Raw genomic sequence first — 21,669 nt, forward strand, 5'->3', positions numbered from 1 at the left:
TGGAATTCAGGTGTTTCTGGTACATGGACTGCTCTCACCCAATGTGAGATTGAACTGTTGACCTTGTGTACATCCAACTTCACAAATGAGTCTGTCAGATATGCTTAGCCTATAGGCTGAAGATGATGCCCCAACACTGCGGAGAAACCTCAGGTGACTGTCCAGGCTGTTTCTGTCAACTCACAAATTTTTTGGAAGTTGCTTGCATGCACTTCCTGTTTTTATTTTTGTTAGCTAATATTATTTCCTTCTTGGGTCTCTGAGGGAGTTGAAGATTAGTTAGTTATAGTTGAAGATTAATTAGGATAGAAAGTGAATCAGGTACATTTTGGACTTACCAAAATAGGATAGATAATGGAATTATTTTCTCTGAATTTGTCAAATACAAATGGACTAGACATTGTTTAGGTATTTATTACTTGTATATATAGTATATAGTTATTGTACTTTTGTATATAGTTTTTCTTATGTTAGTTATAACCTTTTTCCTTTTTTCTTTTTATTAAAATAGAAAAGGGGAAATATGGTGATATTTTAATTGTACTGAAATGTGATTTTATTTGTATGTTAATAAACAAAGTTGCCTGGGGGTCAGAGCTAATAGCAAGCCATAGCAGAGCTGGGCGTTCATGGCGCCACACCTTTAATCCCAGCACTTGGTAGGCAGAGCTAGGTAGATCTCTGTGTGGTCAAGGATACAGCCAGCATTGGAGACATACGGCTTTAATCTCAATACCATAGAAGACCTGGAGGGCTGTACAGACAGGCAGTAATGAGGCAGTCATGTGGTTGGGTTTACAACCAATGAGAAGGCAGAACAGAAAGTCTATATAAAGACAAACAGACAGGAAGTAGGTCTCTTTTGGAGAGGTCTTTTGGCTTAAGAGGCTAGCTGCAGCAGACGGGTAAGGCTCTTAGCTCTGATCTCTCAGCCTTCTTCTTTGCATTGGTTCTGTGTTTCTTATTTAATAAGATGGTTGGTTACATCTACAGGTTAGTAAGTGAATGATGCTTCTGGGTCTATGCTGCCTCCCCGGGAAGGCTTGTGGGGACAGACTTCTCTCTCTCTAGATGCTCTTCTAGTTTTTTTTTTTTTTTTTTTTTTTTGAACAACATACTAACTGTAGTTGGGGAAAACTTGGTTTGGATTGCTCTCTAATACTGTAATTGTGACTGTGTATCAATACCAAGCTCTTGGCAAACTGGACTTGAGCATCATCTGGTGCTGACATACTAGAGGCAAGAAACCAGCATCCAGGTTAGCATTTCTAGGAAGAAGGACATGACAAAGTCAGATTAGGGAAAAGTAAAATAAACAGCCAGTCCATTGACGGCCAGATGCTACAGCATGACAGTAAATACTGGGAGTGTTCAGAAAACCATGCCTGCATCTACCACTCAAAGAAAGTTCTAGAAGAGGACCAGCTAGTAACTAGTCTGGGAGAGCCACCATAGTATTTAAAACAGTGGCTACTTTTTTGGTTGTTGTGGTTATTGTTTGGTTTCTTGAGACAGGTTTTCTCTGTGTGACATTCCTACATGTCCGGGAACTCTCTTTGTAGACCAGGCTGGACTGGAACTCACAGAGATCTGCCTGCCTCTGCTTCCCTTGTGTGGGATTACAGGCATGTGCCACCATCGCCCAGCTAAAACAGCTGCTTTAAAAAAGCTCATTAAGCTTGAAAACAAAATACACAAAGCAAATATTACTGGGCGTGAAGGGAGAGAGAGACGCCACTGCAGCAGGGGTCGGAAAGTTGCACCTCATATCTAGTGACGCACAGACTGTCCAGTCCACATGGTAAAACCAAACAAGCAACTGCAGAGTCCAATTGCACCCCTGGCCAAATAGTCCTACAGAAATCTACAGAGCATTCCACCAGCTGCCCAAGTCACATTTCCCCTCATCAGAACAAATTCTCCTCCAGGACAGATAATGTGCCTGGCCACAAGACAAGTCTCAACAAACTGACAAACACTGAAGATCACATTGACTATTTTTTCAGCACAATGCAATAAAACTATAGAAGTCAGAAACAAGAAAGGGGAAGCTACGCTGGCACATGGAAGTTAAATGATTTACTTTGGAGCAGCCAATAAATTGAGAAGAAATTTTAAAAATCCCTTTGAAATGGGTGCGAATAGAGACACAACATGTCAAAATTTATGGGCTAAAGCCAAGGGAGTGTTAACGGGGAAGTACTTAGCAACCATCCCTTACACATAAATGATAGAAAAGATGCAGACAGTTCAGTGCTGCACCTCAAGGGGCCAGAAAAACAAGAACAAACCAAACTCCAAATTAGCAGACAGAAATAAATAATAAAGATTAGAGTCAAAATGAATAAAATGGAGATGAAAAAATATAAAAGGTCACTGAAACAATGTGCAAGAGTTCTTCAAATGCAATTGACAAACCCTTAGTTAGAAAAAACTAAAGACTAGTTAAAAACAGAAAGACTCAAGTAAAACCAGAGATGGAAAGGAAGACATTAACTTTTGGTTAAGATGGTGAACTAAAGGATACCTCTGTGAAAGCTGGTGAAGGAAAAAGTCAAGGGGAAAAAAGGCAAAAAACAAAACAAAACAAAACAAAAAACCCAAAGCAACCAAACAGCTTAACTGAGAATAAGCCTTGATGTTGATAACTCTGAGCTCTGAAACCACCTGTCATTCACTTGGGTAGAATCAGAGAATTCTGAAGTTCTAAAGGTGTGTGTGTGTGATACCTACCATACCATCCTGCCAGCAAGATCAGTAACACTGTGGTGGTTTGAATGAGAATGACCCCTATAGGCTTATATGTTTGAATGCTTGGTGCCCAGTTGGTGGAACTGTTTGGGAAGGATTGGTAGGTGTGGTTTTGTTGGAGGAGGTATTTCACTGGGGGTGGGCTCTGAGGTTTTGAAGCCTCTCATTATTCTCAGTGGGATCAAGAGCTCTCAGCCATTCTGCCACACCTTGGTCATGGTATTTTGTTACAGGGTAAAAAACAAATTTATGGTATTTTGTCACAGGGTAAAAACCAAACTAAGACAATACTCAGAAAGTCTTGAGTGTGAAGATGGATTTTCTGCCTGTACTTATCTCAGTGCTGTGGTTGCTTCTTGCACCTGAGGACAACCCTCAGGTGAAACATTAGCCACCCCAGGGGGTATCATCAGGCGTCTCAGGAGGGTGAGACTATTTACCCACATCATAGAATGCAAAGGTAAGTGTGGCCAGCAGAGGCAACTGGTATTGCCTCAATTTTATCTAGAACTATAAATCCCTCAAATAGTCAAAATCACCTTAGGCAAGGAAAAAAAAAACAGAAGGTGTTAGACTATTTGACTTTGGAACATGCTACAAAACTCTAGTATTCAAAAGATTATGGGATTGGCGTAAAGACAGACATATTGACTAGTGGAACAGTATAGAGAACTGAGAAGTGAGCCTATGCATTACAGCAAATGATGTTACAGAATAATATTTTTTGTACACTGTGAAGATGTGTCTTTGCCAAGGCACCTTCTGATTGGTTTACTAAAAGGCTGACTGGTCAATAGTTAGGCAGGAAGAGGTTAGGCAGGAGAGGACACTGGGAAGAAGAAGGGCAAAGTCACAGGGATCACCAGCCAGATACAGAGGAAGCAGGAAATAAATATGCCATGCTGAAAAAAGTTACTGCCACGTGGCAGAACATAGATAAGAAATATAAGTTAATTTAAGTTGTAAGAACTAGTTAGTAACAGGTCTAAGCTATAGACTGAGCATTTATAATTAAACTAAGTCTCTGTGTTGGGAGTGGGCTGGCAGAACAGAGCTAAATGACTAGACAGAAAGGTCTTCAACAAAAGTTGATCTTCAACAAAAGTCATAAGAACAGCCTAGTGGTGGCACACATCTTTAATCCCAGCACTCAGGAGGCAGAGGCAAGTGGGATCTCTGTGAGTTCAAGGCCAGCCTGGTCTACAAAAAGCAAGTTCCAGGACAGCCATGGCTGTTACACAGAGAAACTCGGTCTCAAAAAAACAAAACAAAACAAAACAAAAAAGTCATAAGAACAGGGACTGAAGAAAAAAAGTCTTTTCAATAAATGGTGCTGATGTTCTCCTCTGGCCTCAGGCTGTTCACATGGGTATGCACACCCATACATATGTGCATATACACCACATTCATATACCTTGTACATACACTGGACACTGTTGCCACATACATAATGCACACATTCATACATGCAGATGAATAAAAAACAGTGAAAATGATAGAATTGGACTAGATTATACTATACTAGATTATAACTAGATATTATTTGAGTCTTAATTATAACCCAGATTTTGCTCAGTATTTTATTGGGGAAAGTGTGTTACTAATATGAAATGTGAAATGTGGTAGAAATTTCCTGAAATACTATTGTATAAGGCTGGAGTCAGGATGCTTCTGTTGTATATCAGGTGACCAGAGTTTAAACAGTGAATTGTAATGTTCAGACAACCAATAGAGAGGAGTTTGAATGGTCTTGCCACCAAGAAATGATAATGTTTGAAGTAATAGATATGCTGTTCATTGCACAACACATATATGGATCAAAACTCATTGTACTTCATAATTATGCATGGTTATGTCCAAAAGTGAACAAAAAAGAAAATCAACATAATAAAAAAGTACTATTAAGTTATTTTTCTTTTGTCTTTAAGTGTGAGGAATCCCACAAACAAAACTCAAAACTACAAGAGGAACCATACTTTGGTTTTCTAATGTGGAATGGCGAAGTGCGAAGCTCTTTTAATAGAAAGGGAAGAAACGTTTGCTTGGCTCATGTTATCTTGTCGTAGTTCTGAGGAAGTGCCTCTGTTGTAGTCAGGGTGCTTTAGGACGGCAGGGATCACTTATATATTTTTATTTATATAACCAAAAACCCAATTTTGCTAAGTCCCCATTATTAGCAAACACGGAGAAATTTTAATGTGTGGAGCGGGCATGTGAACACCCGAAGCAGACTGAAGGAGCACTTACCGCGTACTTCGTGAGCAGTGTGGTTCCAATATCGTTTGCACACGTATGGCAAGGGGGACTCACAGTCCCTGCTCCTCCAGGCAGTTGAGGCAAATTTCAGTGTTCCACAGCGATACTCAACAAACGGCCCAGCATTTATCTCTGAAAATTAATATGCATGGAAATGTAGTTTCAGCACAGAAATTAGCCCTTAAAGACTGCCCTTAAGTTAGCCTTAAAGCCTAAAGCCCTTAGAGTTAGTCCTCAAGTAGCGCTCCCTACAGGACATTTGTTATGATTATCTGTGATTTCCAAGTTCAAGTCTAGGCATGCCAAAGATGGCTGAAGAGCCACTTTTGTTATTTTAGAGTAGAGGAATATTTTTCAATTTGTTACTGTTTTGAAAACAGCAGTCTATCTCTGCCCCCCAATTCTGCTTCAGGGTTAGTTAAATAGACTTATTATCTTTCTGGGTTCTGCCTTATGCAAAGCTTGCCTTATAGAAAGTCAGTAAGATTAAAACAATATTTATAAACTACCAGGTGTGGTGGCATACACCTATATCCCAGCACTTGAGAGACTGAGGCAGGAGGATTGAGAGCTTCAGGCTTGCTTGGACAGCATAGAAGACCCTGACCTAAGGAAAAAAATTATCTGAACCACTTGCAGAGTAAGATGTTTTTCTTGTAGGACTGCTATGATTAAGCCTGCAATATAGCCCAGCATGTTGAAGGTAAATGAGATGCTGTGGGTACCTGGGCTCCAGTTCAGGTAGCTGAGTGCTGTTCCATCAGACCACTGCCAGCCAGCCTGTTCATCCAGCTGATTCAAACCAATCCACACTTCCCCTGCTTCCTTGATCAGCTGCTCTGAAAAGAAAATCATGGTATTTGAACAGAAAAGAGAATAGGCAGAACACAGTGAAAGTCAAACTCGGCACTCTGTTACTTTCTCAAATTGCTATTTCTTCATGTCGTCAAGCCATAGTTAACGCCAGCCCATGATAAAAAGGGGTGTTATGACCCTCATGCTGGGGCTTCAGTGTGACAAGGCAGGGTTTGGCCACCTGCACTCCCCAGCAAGCTTCTGAAGACCCCCTGACAGCAATAAGAATGCCCAGTTCCGGTCTGTCCAAAGGTGCCCTGTTCAGCATGCGAGGCTCTCCCATTTCCCCCAGCTCACACAGTTTTAGATGGTGGAGATGTCCAGGGCCCCCACCAGAGAGTAAACGGAAGCAGTTACAACACACTTAGGTGAGCTGAAGTCTCAGCAGTGGGGACCCAGGCCAGGACTCCACACCCTTGAGAAGAGGGTTTTGTGGTTCTGTGCTTATTATTAAGTCTCTGCTTCTAACCACGGTACTGAAGCAACTCACCAGTTAGTCCAACCATGTTTGTGCAATGGATACTGTAAATAAACATGACTGACATGCTTGCACAGAAAAGTGTGCCTGTAGAAATTGTGTGATTGTGGTTTTTCTCTTAGTGTGCCTAAGTTGAAAAACATTTTTTTAAAGTATGAACATGAGCGGCTTTGTACAATAAAATTGGGGTTGGGGAACAACCCACGCCAATGACTATTAGTGACAACGGCTAATTTTGTGGCTCCCTCAGCTATTACCATCTTGCCATTTCTTCTGTAAAGGAGAGCACTGTTTTCTCCTGTTCGAGTGCTTCAGAACAATGCATTCACTTCCTTTCCTCCTCCTCTTCCTCTCTGTCTCATCTGTCTGTCTTTGTTTCTGTCTGTGTCTCTCTGCGTTTCTGTCTCTCTGTGTGTGTTTTTCTCTATCTCTGTCTCTCTCAATGCAGGGACCTAGCCTGAGCTTATAGGCAGGTTATACAGAGAATGTTCTCTGGGCTTCCTTCCCTCCTATAGTTTCACAACAGTTGTTAATTGCATTCCCCTTAATTCTCACGAGCTCCTCAGCTTGGGCCGCAGCTTGTGTGATGAACAGGGTAAGGACTCCGTGTGTTCACATATAAATCTGCTGATCCTCAATGACTGGACATTTCAGTACAACAGTGGAAGCCGGAGGAAGCCAGACACTTACAAAAACAGAAGGTGCTTTATCACTAAATAGAGCATATTGTACACGAACATATCCAAGTTTTTGTGGCACTGTGCCCAGTCTCTTCCTGATGTCCATCTGCTTCCTGCTTTCAATGGTACTGTTGGATTAAATTGGTTAACCTTCCCATGAGGACAGGAGAGGTGGGTTGGAAGGCTCCCTGACAAGACAGGGAGAAATTTCTATATTTCATACCCAGGCAAAGTGATAAGTGGTATTTTAAATGACCTAATTCAAATACTAATTACTCTTGGAATTACTCCACGTTCAAAAGTGTGCAATTTTGTTTACTAAAGCGCATGAAAACATCATGCAATTTGTAATTCATGTTTAAAAGTTCTCTCTCTGTCTCTCTCATACACACACACACACACACACACACACACACACACACACACATCACCACCCCCCCCCCCAAAAAAAAAACCAACCCCACAACCCCACTTAATCTATTTACCTTTATAACTAAATTTACCCTTAACACATAAATACAAACTTGAAACTAAAGTCCTTTGGGTGTTTCTTGTCATTTGTGACAGCCTAGATAATTCTTTATCTCACAATTTTCATTCACCAGTGACTAGCAAGAGATGTTAGACTTGTCTCATCACTGAAAATACTTTGGTTAGGACAATTTCTGTCTATGAATAGACTTCTATTTTCCCAAACAATCCCCAAAGCCTAATTATAGACTTGAAATGTTTAAATAAAATCCAGTGACAGATCTTATTTTTTAAAATTGCTATTCAAGCCTGATGAATAGGTACAAAATTCTCCCATGAGAGACCACGGCAGTTAAGATAGATAACAACCATAATTCATAAATGGTGTGCAAGCTTTTGCATAAGACCCATTACACATTAGTAATGATTTTGGAAATTGGTATTTTACTCCAATAAGATTCACTCAAATTAGTTTTGATGATAATTCTCCACTTGTGCAGAGCTGTGTGGGGGAAGGAAGAGCATGCACCATGCATCCATTTATCACCATCCTTCTGGGAGGCATCTCCGGCTTTGTAAAGCTGTAAATCTGCTTCTTCTTCCTTCCAGTGACTCTCATTCCATGAACACAGAAAAAGTAACTGGGGCACTGCAGGAAGGTCTATGGGGGGTTGGTAGGCAACAAGCAAATGTCAAAACAACTTCATCTGCCTATTTCAATGGCAAGTTAATATGTTACTACAAAGCTACACTACTATGCAACCAATTGTTTTTGTGTAACAAAATGGAGCAACAAGATGTAGGGCTGAAAGGATGCCTCAGGGGTAAGAGCGCCCACTCTGCAAGCACGAGAGCCTGAGTTCAAATCCCCAGCACCCACATTAAAAAGCTGGATGTCACTTGGATGCCTGTCACCTCAACATTTGGAGGCAAAGACAGGAAGACTCCAGAAGCTCACTGGCCAGCTAACCTATGAATAAGGCAGAGGGTAATACAGAAAGACACCTGACATCTTGTCTTGCCCTCCAACTGGGTGTGCAGGAACACATGCATCTGCACACTCATAAACATAAGCCACACATACAACAAATGCACACAGGCACACACACACACAGATACTCACACGCATCCTACAATGCAGAACTATATATACATCTTTATAGACATGAACACATGCAGGTAAATTGAATGAACAGATTACAAAGTTGTGTAGTAGCGTCAATTGGTGAACCTAGACAACTTGTTATGCGTGTCAGACACTTTCCTGAGTCTCCCCCTGCCTTATAAGATGCAATGTACATCATCACAAAGCTACTATCATTATTTCCCCTTGATAGAGGGGAAAACGGAAGCATCAAGAGAGGCTCAGCCACTTCTTGAGTAACCCTGCCAGTAGGTGGTCACGGGAGGATTCAAACACAGACAAGTCTCTCTCTTCCTTGCATCTACGCACTGCACAGCAGCATCTGTGTTTCACACAGCACCAATTTCTATGGACACTGCTGGCTAGGTTTGTTGTTGTTGTTGTGGTTGTCAACTTGACACAAGCTAGAGTCATCTGGAAAGAGGGAATCTCAATTGAGAAAATTCTGCCGTCAGATTGGCCCGTAGGCAAGTCTGTGGGGGCACTGTCTTGATTAATGATTGACTGGGAGGGCCCAGCCCACTGTGGCTGGTGCCATCCCTGGGCAGATGGTCCTCCGCTGCATGTGAAAGCAGTCTAAGCAGGACTGGTTAGCAGAATTCCTCCATTGCCTGTGCTTCAGTTCCTGCCCTGACTTCCCTCAGGGTTGACTATTCTCTGGAAGTGTACAAAGAAGTAAACCAATAAACCCTTCTTTCCCCAAGTGACTCTTGGTTATGGTATTTATCACAGCGATGGAAAGCAGGTTAGACCGTTCTGTCTGAACACATGTATTTACCTGCTTTTGCAGGACATGATTAAGGCTGAATTGTAGAAGTATGGCAGACTTTCTCCCCCATTTGCTTTTTTTCCTATATGGTTGAATTTCAAATTCTAAAACTACAGATGAAGTAAAATTTGAGAAAAAAAAATTGTGTCAGAAACTAAATAAAATTAACTAGTGTGATAGTTCTTAATGTTTCCAAATTAATTTTTAAAATCAAAAGATTATTAATATGTGTGCATAGGTACATGCATGCAATGGTGAATGTGCGGAGGGCAGCTCTCGGACTTGGTCCCCTCCTGCCTCATCGGGGGACCCGAGGATTGAACCGGGGTCCTCAGGCTTGTGCACAAGCACCTCTGCCCAGTGAACTGCCTTGTCAGGCCCCAAAGAACCGTTCAAAGGTCCATGAATGGATTTGATCAAAAAGGAAGAAGAGGAGGGTTGGATGACAGAGGGAACCAAGTTCCAGCTCATTGTCACCGTTCTGTTTGAGGCAGGATAGAAAGATATGGAAAATGTTTGGCACACAGGAGGGAAACATGAAAAAACAAAAACAAGAACCAGGCCTTCCATGCCCAGTTTGGCTTACCTGTCCTGCTGATGGAGTCAGGAAGCTTCAGGTGCCACTGGCCACTGACAGGGCCAGTACTGCTTACAGAGACAATATGTATTTTTTCTAATGCTGTCTTGTCCAAGATAAGAAACATATTGTGCATACTTTAGCCTAAAATTATGAGTAACTTGGAGCATTTTGAATTCTCCTCCCATTTCTAAATCTAAACAACACCCTTCATAAATCACCTGATACCTTCGTTTAGAAGAAAAATCTTTAATTTTTAGCATTAGTGTAAACTATATCTCTGAGAAATGTTTAAAAATGGGGGAAGAATGGTTTCTGAGCAACCTTTAGAGATGTAACTTGAGACCACCAAAAATTCTACAAATATCATTGTAAAAACACCTAGATAGACCCTATCTTAAGAAGCTGATACCTATGTTTGGGTCTGCCTCATTCTTTCTTGAGTACTTGTCTATTAACCCCTGTTTTTAAGATCATGTTAAAAATCTCATTTAATAAATTTCTAATTCTTCTTCATAATGGTTTACCCTTAAATTCTTTTTTCCCCAACTGAACAACAAACTCTGCTTGTCAATAGAGGTTCCTAACAGATAGGAAACCCTTCAGACTGATATGGGGGGTGGAGTATAGCTGTGTTTTTGTGCTTATCACCATTGACATATGTTTCCAATGGGGGCTTGTCTGGGACCCAATTTAAAGTATTGCTGGTGAATTTCCCTGACTTATTCCTTGTCTGTTCTGCCTTGGTAAACACAGCTTGCATTTCATCATGGTTTCTTTGTTTCTGTTTTCTGGCTAAAGATCCATGTGATGCTTATTAAAATAAGTATTATTAGAAATAAAGATAAAAATCCCATAGCATTGTCCACACACCATTCTTGGATCAGATAAAACAATACATAGCTTATCTAGAAGGATGTTTCCATAAAGTCTGATTTACTGATGTCTCAAGTCATGCCTTACAGTTAGCAGTCTGAAACACCATAGGAATTCTGTCCCCCCAAACAGCACATTCCAGACTCAAAACATACTAGGAACGGCCACTTCTATACTTTGTTTTGACCCTATATCTTAAGATCTATGTTAGAGTGTCTTTTAATAGATATCCATCTCTATAATATTGGGGATCCATAAAATTATTTTCTTTGTCAAAGCCACAAATCCCAATTTTGCCTGAATGGAGGTCTCTAAGGGAAAGAGACCACTTTAGCCTGCTGTGGGAACAAAGTAAAGCTGTTCCGCCATCCCCATCACTGCTGGCACTTGGAAATATTATTGTCTTACACTGTTAGTTAGCATGATGGTATTTTTCATTTTCCCACTAGTATTAAAGTTTTGGTATTTACCAAAGGTTTTGTGATGGGCCTGTACACCATGAATGATGGATAAGCTATTAACAAATAGACCTTTGAGTTATTTACCAGTGAAACTGAATGTCTAAATTCTGCAGATGACAAGACTCTTAACTTTAGGAGCCCCTCTGATCCACTTGTCAGAGTTGCAGCTCACCTGGGTCACACTCTATAGCTTCAAATTCTCTTCCCCAAGGGGAAAACTAAGACATGAGTAGGAGCCAAAGAGAATGGCACAGTATTTATATAAAATTTCAGAGCTGGGCTGTGGTGTTACATGCCTTTAATCCCAGCACTCAGGAGGCAGAGGCAGGTGGATCTGCTGTGGAATATTCCTTTACACTGTGTGAATATATGTTGTTGTGATTGGTTTAATAAAGAAGCTGACTGGCTAATAGCTGAATAGAATAAGGTTAGGCAGGAGAGCCATACTAATGCTGGGAGGAAGAAGGAAGGAGTCTGTAGTCACCAGCCAGATGCAGAGGGAGCAGGAAATGAACATGCCATGCTAATAAAGGTACCGCCACATAGCAGAGCATAAATAGGGAATATGGGCTAGATTAAAATGTAAGAGCTAGTCAGTAATAAGCCTGAGCTATTGGATAAGCATTTATAATTAATATAAGCCTCAGTGTGTTTATTTGAAAGTGACTACAGGACAGGAAAGCTCCACCTACATGGATCTCTGAGTTTGAGGCCAGCCTGGTCTATAGAGTGAGTCCGAGGACAGCCAGGGTACACAGAGGAACCCTGTCTTGAAAAAGGAAAAAAGTAAAATAAAATTCAGGATTAGAAGGGTGCTGAGATGGCTCAGTGAGTAGGGCACTTGCCACTAAGCCTGAAAACCTGAGTTTGATCCCCAGACCCACATACTAGGAGAGAACTGACGCCTGTAAAAATAAATGTCCTCTGATATTTGTGTGCATGCATACAGACATATACACACTGAAAAAAAACCATTTTAAAAATTCAGAATTAAAATTTGGGCTATATTAAGAAAAGAAAAATATTTTTAAGGATTTTTTTTTTTTTTGTATCCACAGACAGAATTGCTCACAATAGCCATTTTATTGCATCAACATTAGTGTTCACCATTCCTGTAGCTGGAGAGTTTCTCTCCAGCTCCCGCCAAACCCGCCAGTCCCGGAGCTCACTTATAAAATAAACATACAAACTTATATTATTTAAACTACTCAGCCATTAGCTCAGGCCTACCATTGTCTAGCTCTTACTCTTATACTAAGCCCAATTTTGTTACTCTATATGTCGTCACGTGTTCCGTGGCTTTACCTGTTGCCTCTACATGATGCTCCCTGGATGGTCTTTCCTTCCTGCCTTCTTGTACTTTCCTTTCTCCTCTCTCTAGTCCCGCCTATACTTCCTGCCTGGCTATTGGCCAATCAGTGTTTTATTTATCAAACAATCATTCACAGCACATTCCCATACTTACTCCTTATGAATTTTTCTTCATTTTCATCTGTAAAACTTAACAAAGCACCTCCTTGCATCTGACATGAAGAATGTGCCTTATTCCAAGAGAGAGATGAAAGCAGGTTGAATTGGTAGCAAATGCGTGAATAGAAGTCCTTGTACCACACAGCATCACAAAATACATCTGTGGAGGCTGAAAGCAAAATTCATTAGAAACTTCTCTGTGCTATTAGTGATATCTAATATTTCTAAGATGAATTTAAATAATATGATTCCAGCTCGCAACCTCTAAACCTTCAGTGTCTTGACTCGGTCTTTATGTGAAATATGCACTGCTGTTCCAGTGATAACTTATGGTTAAACTTTTTAAAAATGTACCTACTAAGGTAACTCAAGAAATGATCAGTAAAGAATCTTTGATACTTTCAAGGAAATAAGAGAAATTTGTTTTAAGAGAAAGAAATGGAAATGAAGTATTTATGAAAATAATATATTGATTCTTTAATAAGCAAGCATTAGAAACTTTACATTAAACATGAGAATTAAATATTTACTTGGGATAGACCTTAATACTATTCCAAAAACCTTTTTCCTCTAATACCAAACTGCCAAAATGGAGTGAAAGTGATAAGTAGACATATGTGTCCAGAATGAACACATATGTGTCCAGAATGAACACATATGTGTCCAGAATGAATACATGTTGTCATCAGGTATAGGGATGATGATACTAATTTTAAGTAGTTCTTCAGAGAAGAGGCATAGAAACAAAATCCATTTGTAAGACATTGGTCAAAGATTTCATAGTATGCTTAAAAGTAACTTAATAGAGTATGAACGTGGATCTGAATCTGAAGTTAATTGAAATGACAGAAAACAAAGGCCTAGTTGGGTGCTTTTGCTACAATTTTAAACCAAACCCCAAGGTGAACTAATTCTAGAACTCAAACTCAGTCATACAATTACAAAATGTAGAAGATAGAGAAGCAATATGCTACAGTTTAGACTGTTCTTTTTCTAAGTATGGTCCTTAAAATAAAGTAACTTCAAGACACTTCCTATGGCAACCTGGTGCAGAATGCCTATACTGTGTCCTCTGGGAATATATCATGTATACTACCACAATGAAGACTCCAAGAGTCTTGTGGTTAAGAAACCTGCTTAATATTAATTCAATATACTTCAAACTTACCTGATAATGAAGTCGTTTTGTAGGTTATTATTTTTCCTAGAATACTTAGATAATTTTCTTGAGAAATGTAGAAGGTTTGATTTCATGTCGAGTTACTGAACACATTTCCAGAGCCAAATTAGTTAATTAGAAGTTAGTAAATTATTATACATCTAAAGATGTCCACAGTATCTCCTGGCTGATACATGTATTTATAGAAGGGTTCAATATTAAAGACAACAGAAACAAGGTCGTCACCAGACAACATTCAAGGGAAGAGAGAGGAGAGGGAGAAATTTTAATTCATTTTGCTGGGGTGGTTAGATGTCCTCATGGAGATGAAATCCTTCATCATGGCCTTTAAGTAAAAGGTAGGCTTTCTCTGAGATGGACAATACTCTGGGTTTAGACTTTAGTTGGCCATGTTCATCTGGGTATGATGACTGAAACCATCAAAGTTGATTGACAACTTTCAAATAAGATGTGTAGGGTAATACATCCTGTCTAGAGAAGCAGACATCACCTGGGGCTGCCCGCATAGAACCATAAATTCTAACATTTGAGTTAAACAAATGGGCTGACTTGTTAGGAGGATATGATGTCTACTGCAAGTATTTGACCAAAGTTTCTATATTATATAACCTTAGAAATCAGCACAGATAGTCTAAACTCAATCAAAACCTAACTTACCCTGGGCTGCACATACACAGCCCACACTACCACTTGCAAACCCCACGTTGCAATTATTTAATATATAGAATTTGAAGAGGTTCTGAAAAAATGGTCATATTGAAAACAAGACCAACTCTTGACAAAAACGGAACCCAGAGCAGCTGAGGTGCCCTTCACACCTTTTCTTGTCATGCGTACGGCTGTGGTCTGTTTGATAATTACGACTTAAATTAAAACTTACTGGTAGGTTTTTCTCCATGTCAGAAGTGAGAGGCAGGCGCCCTGTCTCCAGGATTAACCTCTGCCATTGTGTCGTCCTTGAGTAGCCACAGGTCACTCAGACATGCCCTCCTTAGGAAGGGCTTTGAATTTTTTCCTTAAAGGCAGTGTTTCCTCGTGTTTGCTTCACGTAACATCTGCTTTACAACCAGGAATAGGTTTTAAATGTTGCTGCTGAGCCCCGAGTCAGGCCTGATTCCTAATCTCTGAGACTGAGCGCAGGGAATCAGCCTTTCCTGAAATAACCTGCTACAAAATTCCTCGGCACACCAAAGTCCTATACACTTTCCTGCTTTTCATGGTCTCAGTGTCATACCAGATGAATATTGCCAATCTAAGGTCTAAACCCAGTACAGTGTCCATCTCAGGGAAGGCCTACCATTATACCTAACGGCAACAATGAAGGATTCCATCTCAGTGAGGACATTCTACCTATCCCAGCAAAGTGGTTTCTAAATATTTTCCCTCTATCTTCCTCCTTTGCTTCCTCCTTCCTTAAATGCTGTTTGGTGACAACCTTGTTTTCTATTGTCTTTAGTACCGGAGCCTTCTATAAATGCATGTATCAGCCAGGAAATACTATAGACAACTTTAGATGTATAATGAATGTCACAGCCACTGGATCAGTTTCTTATTTTCTCCCATCATACAATCTATCAGCTTCCTTGGACCTATGCTGTCCTCTACATTACTCCTATTGAGAATTTCCTTTAAGTATATAACCAGTTAATCTGTGAATATATGCTCTGAACCCTACTTCTGTTCTCTGAGAGACAACATAGAATTGCTTTCACTTTCCTCCATCTTTAGTGCCTCAGTTACATCATTTCCAGATGCATTCCAGGATGGCTGAGTCTCTTTTGTTAAAAAGAGACAAAAATCTCCCTACTTTGGCCTCCCTATCCCAGTTATTGCCTTCTCTTGGTCTCTAATAATTATACACCTTTATGCACATACTGTCTCTAATTTCTCATCTTCTAAAGTTTCTATTGCAGTGTAAGTCATACACCATGTAATCCACCCATTTAAACTACACAATCCAATCTTTTATATAATCGGGAGAGTGTGGGACTGTCATAATTGCGTTAGAACCGTTAAATCAAATGCAGAAGAAACACAGTGCTCATGAGGGGTGACTCCCCATTTCCACTTCAGTCCTCACTCCCACGTACCTCCAGCCCATAGCAACCATTATCTGCTTTCCATATCTATAGAGCTGCTTATGCTATATAGTTCATATAACTGAAATTATATGACGTGTGCTATTTTGTGCCTGGCTTTGTTCTCTTAGCATTGTGTTTTCAAGAGTCATTTATGTTATGGCATGTAGCAATATTTCATTTTTTAAAATAATATTGAGATATTATATATTATATGGTATGCTAGTTAGCAGTTCTCCAATTTGACACAAGCTAGAGTCATGTGGGAAGAGGGACCTTAATTAAAAGATTGTCTCCTTCAGGTTGGCCTGTGGGCATGTCTGTGAGGCATTTTCGTGATTAATGACTGATGCTGGAGGGCTGTCATTGAATGAATGAGAATTGCTCCCATATTTGAATGTTTGATTCCCTGAGTATTTGAGGGGTCACAGTAAAGAAACTGTTGACGTGACCACTTCATGTTATGGTTAAGGGGTAGATTTTTATTATAAATGTGAGAATAGAGATAAAAAACAGGAGACTAAACATGGCCAGAGCTATCTGTGGGAGAAGGTAGAATAACCAGAGACAGAATAGGGAGTGTTTAGTGGGAATATCTGGGTTATAAGGAGGAGCTGGAGGGAATTAAGATGGAGAAGGAAGTAAGAAGGGTTAGGATGCTAGTGTGAACTTCGAAATGCATAACAGGTACTTATGATACTGAGGGAGCCTGGAGGCGGTGTGGGCTTTGATATACAACCACAGGTATATGTCAATGGAGACATCCACGTCTTCTGCCCAGAGGTAAGGAAAACAACTCCTTTTGACAGATGGGATCTGGTTTCACAAGTTCCTGAGGCACCACCAGAAATCCTCCTATAGTCCAGGTTCAGCTCATTTCTGGATATTTATAGAACATTTTAGAGTTTGGGGAATTGAAATTTCCATTGGATGCAACACCCAGCTGGTGAGCTGTTTAGAAAGGGTTAGGAGGTGTGGCCTTGTTGGATTTGAGGTTTCAAAAGCTCACTTGTGCTTATAAGATGGAAGCTCTAAGCTGCTCTAGTGCCACACCTGCCTGCCTCTTGCTGTATTTCCTGCTGTGGTGGTCATGGACTCACCCTCTGAAACTGTAAGCAACCCTCCAGTTAAATGATTTCTTTTATAAGTTTCCACAGTCATGGCGTCTCTTCACAGCAATAAAACAGTAGTGAAGACAAGGGCTTAGGTCACTGTAGGCAGTACCACCCCTGGGAATTCCTTGGATGGGATACAATCAGAATTCTTTTTATGTTCTAGATACAATATCCTTAGAAGGCAAATCATTCATAAATATTTTCTCCCATTTGTAGATCTTTTGAGGTAAGGGTTCTGGGGATAGAACTTGGGGTCTCAGTCATGTGAGGCGAGCACTGAGCACCAGATAAGCACTGAGCACCAGATGAGCACTGAGCACCAGGTGAGCACTGAGCACCAGGTGAGCACTGAGGACCAGATGAGCACTGAGCACCAGGTGAGCACTGAGCACCAGATGAGCACTGAGCACCAGGTGAGCACTGAGCACCAGATGAGCACTGAGCACCAGATGAGCACTGAGCACCAGATGAGCACTGAGCACCAGGTGAGCACTGAGCCATTCTTTTCAGTGCCTTGATATGTTCTTTGAAGCACATGTTTTTTGTTTGTTTCATTTTTTAATTAATGAAGAGAGACATAACACATTGTTGATTCATTTTAGAGACTCTGGTAAGGATGGCAATGACCATTGATACCCATCTATTCTGTTCTATCATTCAAGTCACTAATCAAAACTACATAGGACAGCAGTTCTTAACCCGTGGGTTACAACCCCCTTGGGGGTTGAATAGCCCTTTCACTGGGGCCACCTGAGACCATCAGAAAACATAAGTCTTTACATTACAATTCGTAACAGTAGCCAAATTAGGGTTACGAAGTAGCAACAAAATTAATTTTAGGGTTGGAGGTCACTGCAGTGTGAGAAACTGTGTTAAAGGGGTGCAGCATTAGGAAGGTTGAGAACCACTGTTCCAGAGGATGGAACTCCAAAAATATCTCTATTCTTTTTTAGGTTCAAAAGCACTAATGGTTTGGCCCACACAATCTTTCATGCAGTCAATTCTCTCTGTGTATAAGGTATATAACCCAGAGAGAGCTAGCATGACCCAGACTCGCCTCTAAACAAACCTGTTTATCATGCTTACTCAGGACACGGTTTAACTACGCTCTTAGGACTAGTGTGTTTGCTCATGTATGTGTTAAGTTTAAATTTTGCTCCCTTACAATCAACTTTCATTGAAGGCAGCCATCATTCCACACATAGAAATTTTAAAAAATATTCCTTATGAAATCAGATGAGACACGGAAGTGTGAATCTTTATTTCGCTTCTCTCTGATCTGTCTACTTGTTGACTCATGGAAAGGACGGTCAGTGTACTCCAATGCCATTCCTTGACACATCATTTTGAGTTATGTTGACCACCAGGAACCAAAAGTAATAAGGAAGGGAGGAAAACAGAGCTGAGCTGCAATTGAGCACCGTGTGTGTACACATGCTCTCTGCGGCTGCTGCGAGGAAGGTCAGAGGAGCTGGGACGGGGTGGGCTGAGGAAGTTCCTGAGCTGGAGGAAGCTGAACAAATAGCCCAGGGAGTATCAAAGCCCGGAGCCCAAGCAAAGCAATCTTCCATGGGACAAGGCTGAAATTGGCTAGAAGGGACAGCGGATGCTGACAAAATTCTTCTCAGAAACTTAAGAAAACTGTTTGTGCTGGGCAGTCTGTCAACCTGACATAAACTCTGGTCACCTGGGAAGAGAGAGCCTCAACTGAGAAAAATGCCTCCATTAGTGTGGCCGGTAGACAAGTCTGTGGAGTCTTTTCTTGATTAATGATTGATGTGGGAGGGCTCTGCACATTGTCACTGGGGACGTCCCTGGGCAGGGGCTCCCGGGTTGTAGAAAAAAGCAAACTGAGCAAGCCACGGAGAGCAGACCAGTAAGCAGTGTCCCTCTGTGGCCTCTACTTCAGTTCTGCCTCCAGGTTCTGCCTTGACTTCTCTTCATGACAGACTGGGATTGGGGCTCTGAGCACTTTGGGCCCCAATTTGCTTTGTGGTTGTTGGGTTTTATAGAAATGCCACAGAAAGTAAACTAATATATGATTCTTTTTTTTATAAAAAGTCCCTCAGGGAGAATGCAGTACTTAAAAACAGTCCCACATGAAGAATAGAACTTCACACCAAGGTCTCCACTTGGAATGGTTGATACCTGGTGTGATGCTGGCTGTTAAATGTCTTCACACCATATCTGGTATATAGATAGATCGCTAGAGATAGCTGGAAATTACTTGCATATTGTGAATTTTTTGGTAAAGAATTTCATGCATCAGATTTACCTGAGCACTTGTCAAAAATGCAGATGCCTGGATCCCATATCCCGGACTACTCAGTTGTCCAGGTCACACATCCTAGACCACTGGGCCTCTTCCCCCAAGTGATTCTAGTGCATCACATCAAATTTTGTCTGAATTTTCTGGCACAGAGCAAGCCTGTCCATCTTGCCTTAAGCCTAGATGCCAACTTCTTTGAGGGGAACATCCAAAGCTCTAAAACTCTTGGCATTCACTAATATTCACAGTTTAGTGGAAGGGCCAGCAATGAAGAGGAGGGATTCTTCATTCATAAGTAAATGCTGAAAGGCCTGGGATGTAGCTCAGTGGCAAAGTACTTGCTTAGCCTGTTAAAGACCCCAGGTTCAAGCCAGGTGGTGGTGGCACACGCCTTTAATCCCAGCACTTGGGAGACAGAGGCAGGTGGATCTCTGTGAGTTCAAGGCCAGCCTGGGCTATAGAGTGAGTTCCAGGAAAGGCACAAAGCTACACAGAGAAAATCTGTCTTGAAAGACCCCAGGTTCAGTGCCCAGTACTGCCAAAACAGCAAATGTGTTGAAAAGACGAGTGAGAGCCAGTCTGTATGAGTGCTAATGGAGTGCACACTACTGTAAGTGTATTTGATGCTCACTGTCTAATTGAATATACACAACAACCCTAACAGGCCATGCTATGGTCTTCATTCTGTCATGAGGGAAGCAGAGACTGAGAGAAATGGAGATGTGACTTTCCAAAGATTCACTGCTGGGAGAAAGTCAGACTCATCTCGGTTTGGCTAAATTAAAAACTGCCACTCTTTCTTATTTATTAAACCCCGTGGCTCTTACACTAGAAAATAACCATGAAGAGAGCTTATAAGTGACATTATTGGGAGTTATCTCTTTAATTTACCTTTGTTTTAAATTTAATTGTTGCATTTTAGTGTATGCCTGGAAGGGAGGCAGGCACGGAGGGAGAGAAGGTGGTCATTCTCTGAGTCTCGGGAACCGATGGGAAGGAAACAGAAATCAGAATGTGGAAGATATAAATATTCCTTAAAACTTAGACACAACAGAAAATCAAGTTAAATAAGAAATAATAATCAAGCTCTAACTGGAAAAAATAGGTAGGATGTTATAGCTGTCGCTGGATCTTGAAAATTAGGTTAAGAACTCGAGGAAAGGTTTTGAGGCTACAGCAGAAGGTTGGAAAAGTGAGAAGTCAAGACAAGAGAGAGCTCAGTGTTGATAAGCACCTAGGGCCAATGTGATGCTACAGGAAGATCATCAAGGGGCTGGCTGATGTCTGGACTTGACAATGGGCAAGACAAGCAGTCTGGATGTGGAGACATCGTGGCAGCTCCTAGGAGGCAGTGGACCAAAAGGATGGCTGGGTTTTATGTGCATTCTGGTTGTTTGGAAGCACTCTGCTGGAGAGCTGGCACTGGCAAGATCACAGAATATTATAATTTGATTCCAGTTAAATCATCTTTATGCACCAAGCACAATGAGGAAAGGCTAGTTAGCATCTTTTGAATGTAGAGGAAGGGAAAGGACTATGAATTAGAATTGTCTCTTCAAGTAAAAAACAAACCTCAAATCAAAATCTAGATTGATGGAATCAGAGCGCTTGTTCAGACATCAACCCATCAACCCTGGTGTGTTCTTTCACTACAGATAACTTTCCAATCATCCTCGATTCATTCATGACATGTGGAGACGTGTTTATTCTTACTAGGATCTGGGCAGAATCCCCATCTCTCATCTCGTTCGTATCGGCTTGTCGTGGCACACCACAGCAGGTCTTCTTTCTGCCCTTCCCGGATACATTCGTGGTGCCACTGATGGTTGTACTGGAAGGGGAACACACAAGGCATCCCGTGGGCATTCCCTTTGATTGTATATAAATCTAGGATAAAAAAAAACCACAACAACACAGTCAAATACAGTGTCAATTTCTTCTTTGGAACATGTCATCTGCTGGTGCATTTTTATTGGTTGAAAACCCCCACTAGCAGACACTTGTTAAAAGCTCTGTGAGCCCTGGGGCCTCAGCAGCTAGTGTGTGCAGACACACCAGGCCTTCAGGAGTGTGGCAAAGGATTTGTTTCTATGTTTATCTAGCTGTGTTTACTATGGCTACCGCTCACAGCAGTATACAAATTTGTGAATGACTGAAAAGAAAAAATGTAATGGAGTTTTTCTCTTTTAAAGTATTTGCAGCCTCCCATCGACCATTACCGTCTGAACTCCAACAGTTT

At 41.0% G+C, this 21,669-nt stretch overlaps 1 protein-coding gene across 1 annotated transcript in view; it reads right to left on the minus strand.

Moving 5' to 3' along the window:
• Positions 1–21,669, minus strand: part of Pla2r1 (phospholipase A2 receptor 1) — a 128,441-nt gene that overhangs the window by 82,270 nt on the left and 24,502 nt on the right. The window contains exons 3-6 of the mRNA XM_042275349.2: positions 21,144–21,317; positions 12,784–12,957; positions 5,733–5,846; positions 4,999–5,139 (exon numbers count right to left, since the gene is read on the minus strand). Coding sequence (XP_042131283.1) covers positions 4,999–5,139; positions 5,733–5,846; positions 12,784–12,957; positions 21,144–21,317 — 603 coding nt within the window. The remainder of the gene's footprint in view (positions 1–4,998; positions 5,140–5,732; positions 5,847–12,783; positions 12,958–21,143; positions 21,318–21,669) is intronic.

This window comes from Peromyscus maniculatus, chromosome 4 (genome assembly GCF_049852395.1).
Source record: "Peromyscus maniculatus bairdii isolate BWxNUB_F1_BW_parent chromosome 4, HU_Pman_BW_mat_3.1, whole genome shotgun sequence".
Classification (NCBI taxonomy): Eukaryota; Metazoa; Chordata; class Mammalia; order Rodentia; family Cricetidae; genus Peromyscus; species Peromyscus maniculatus.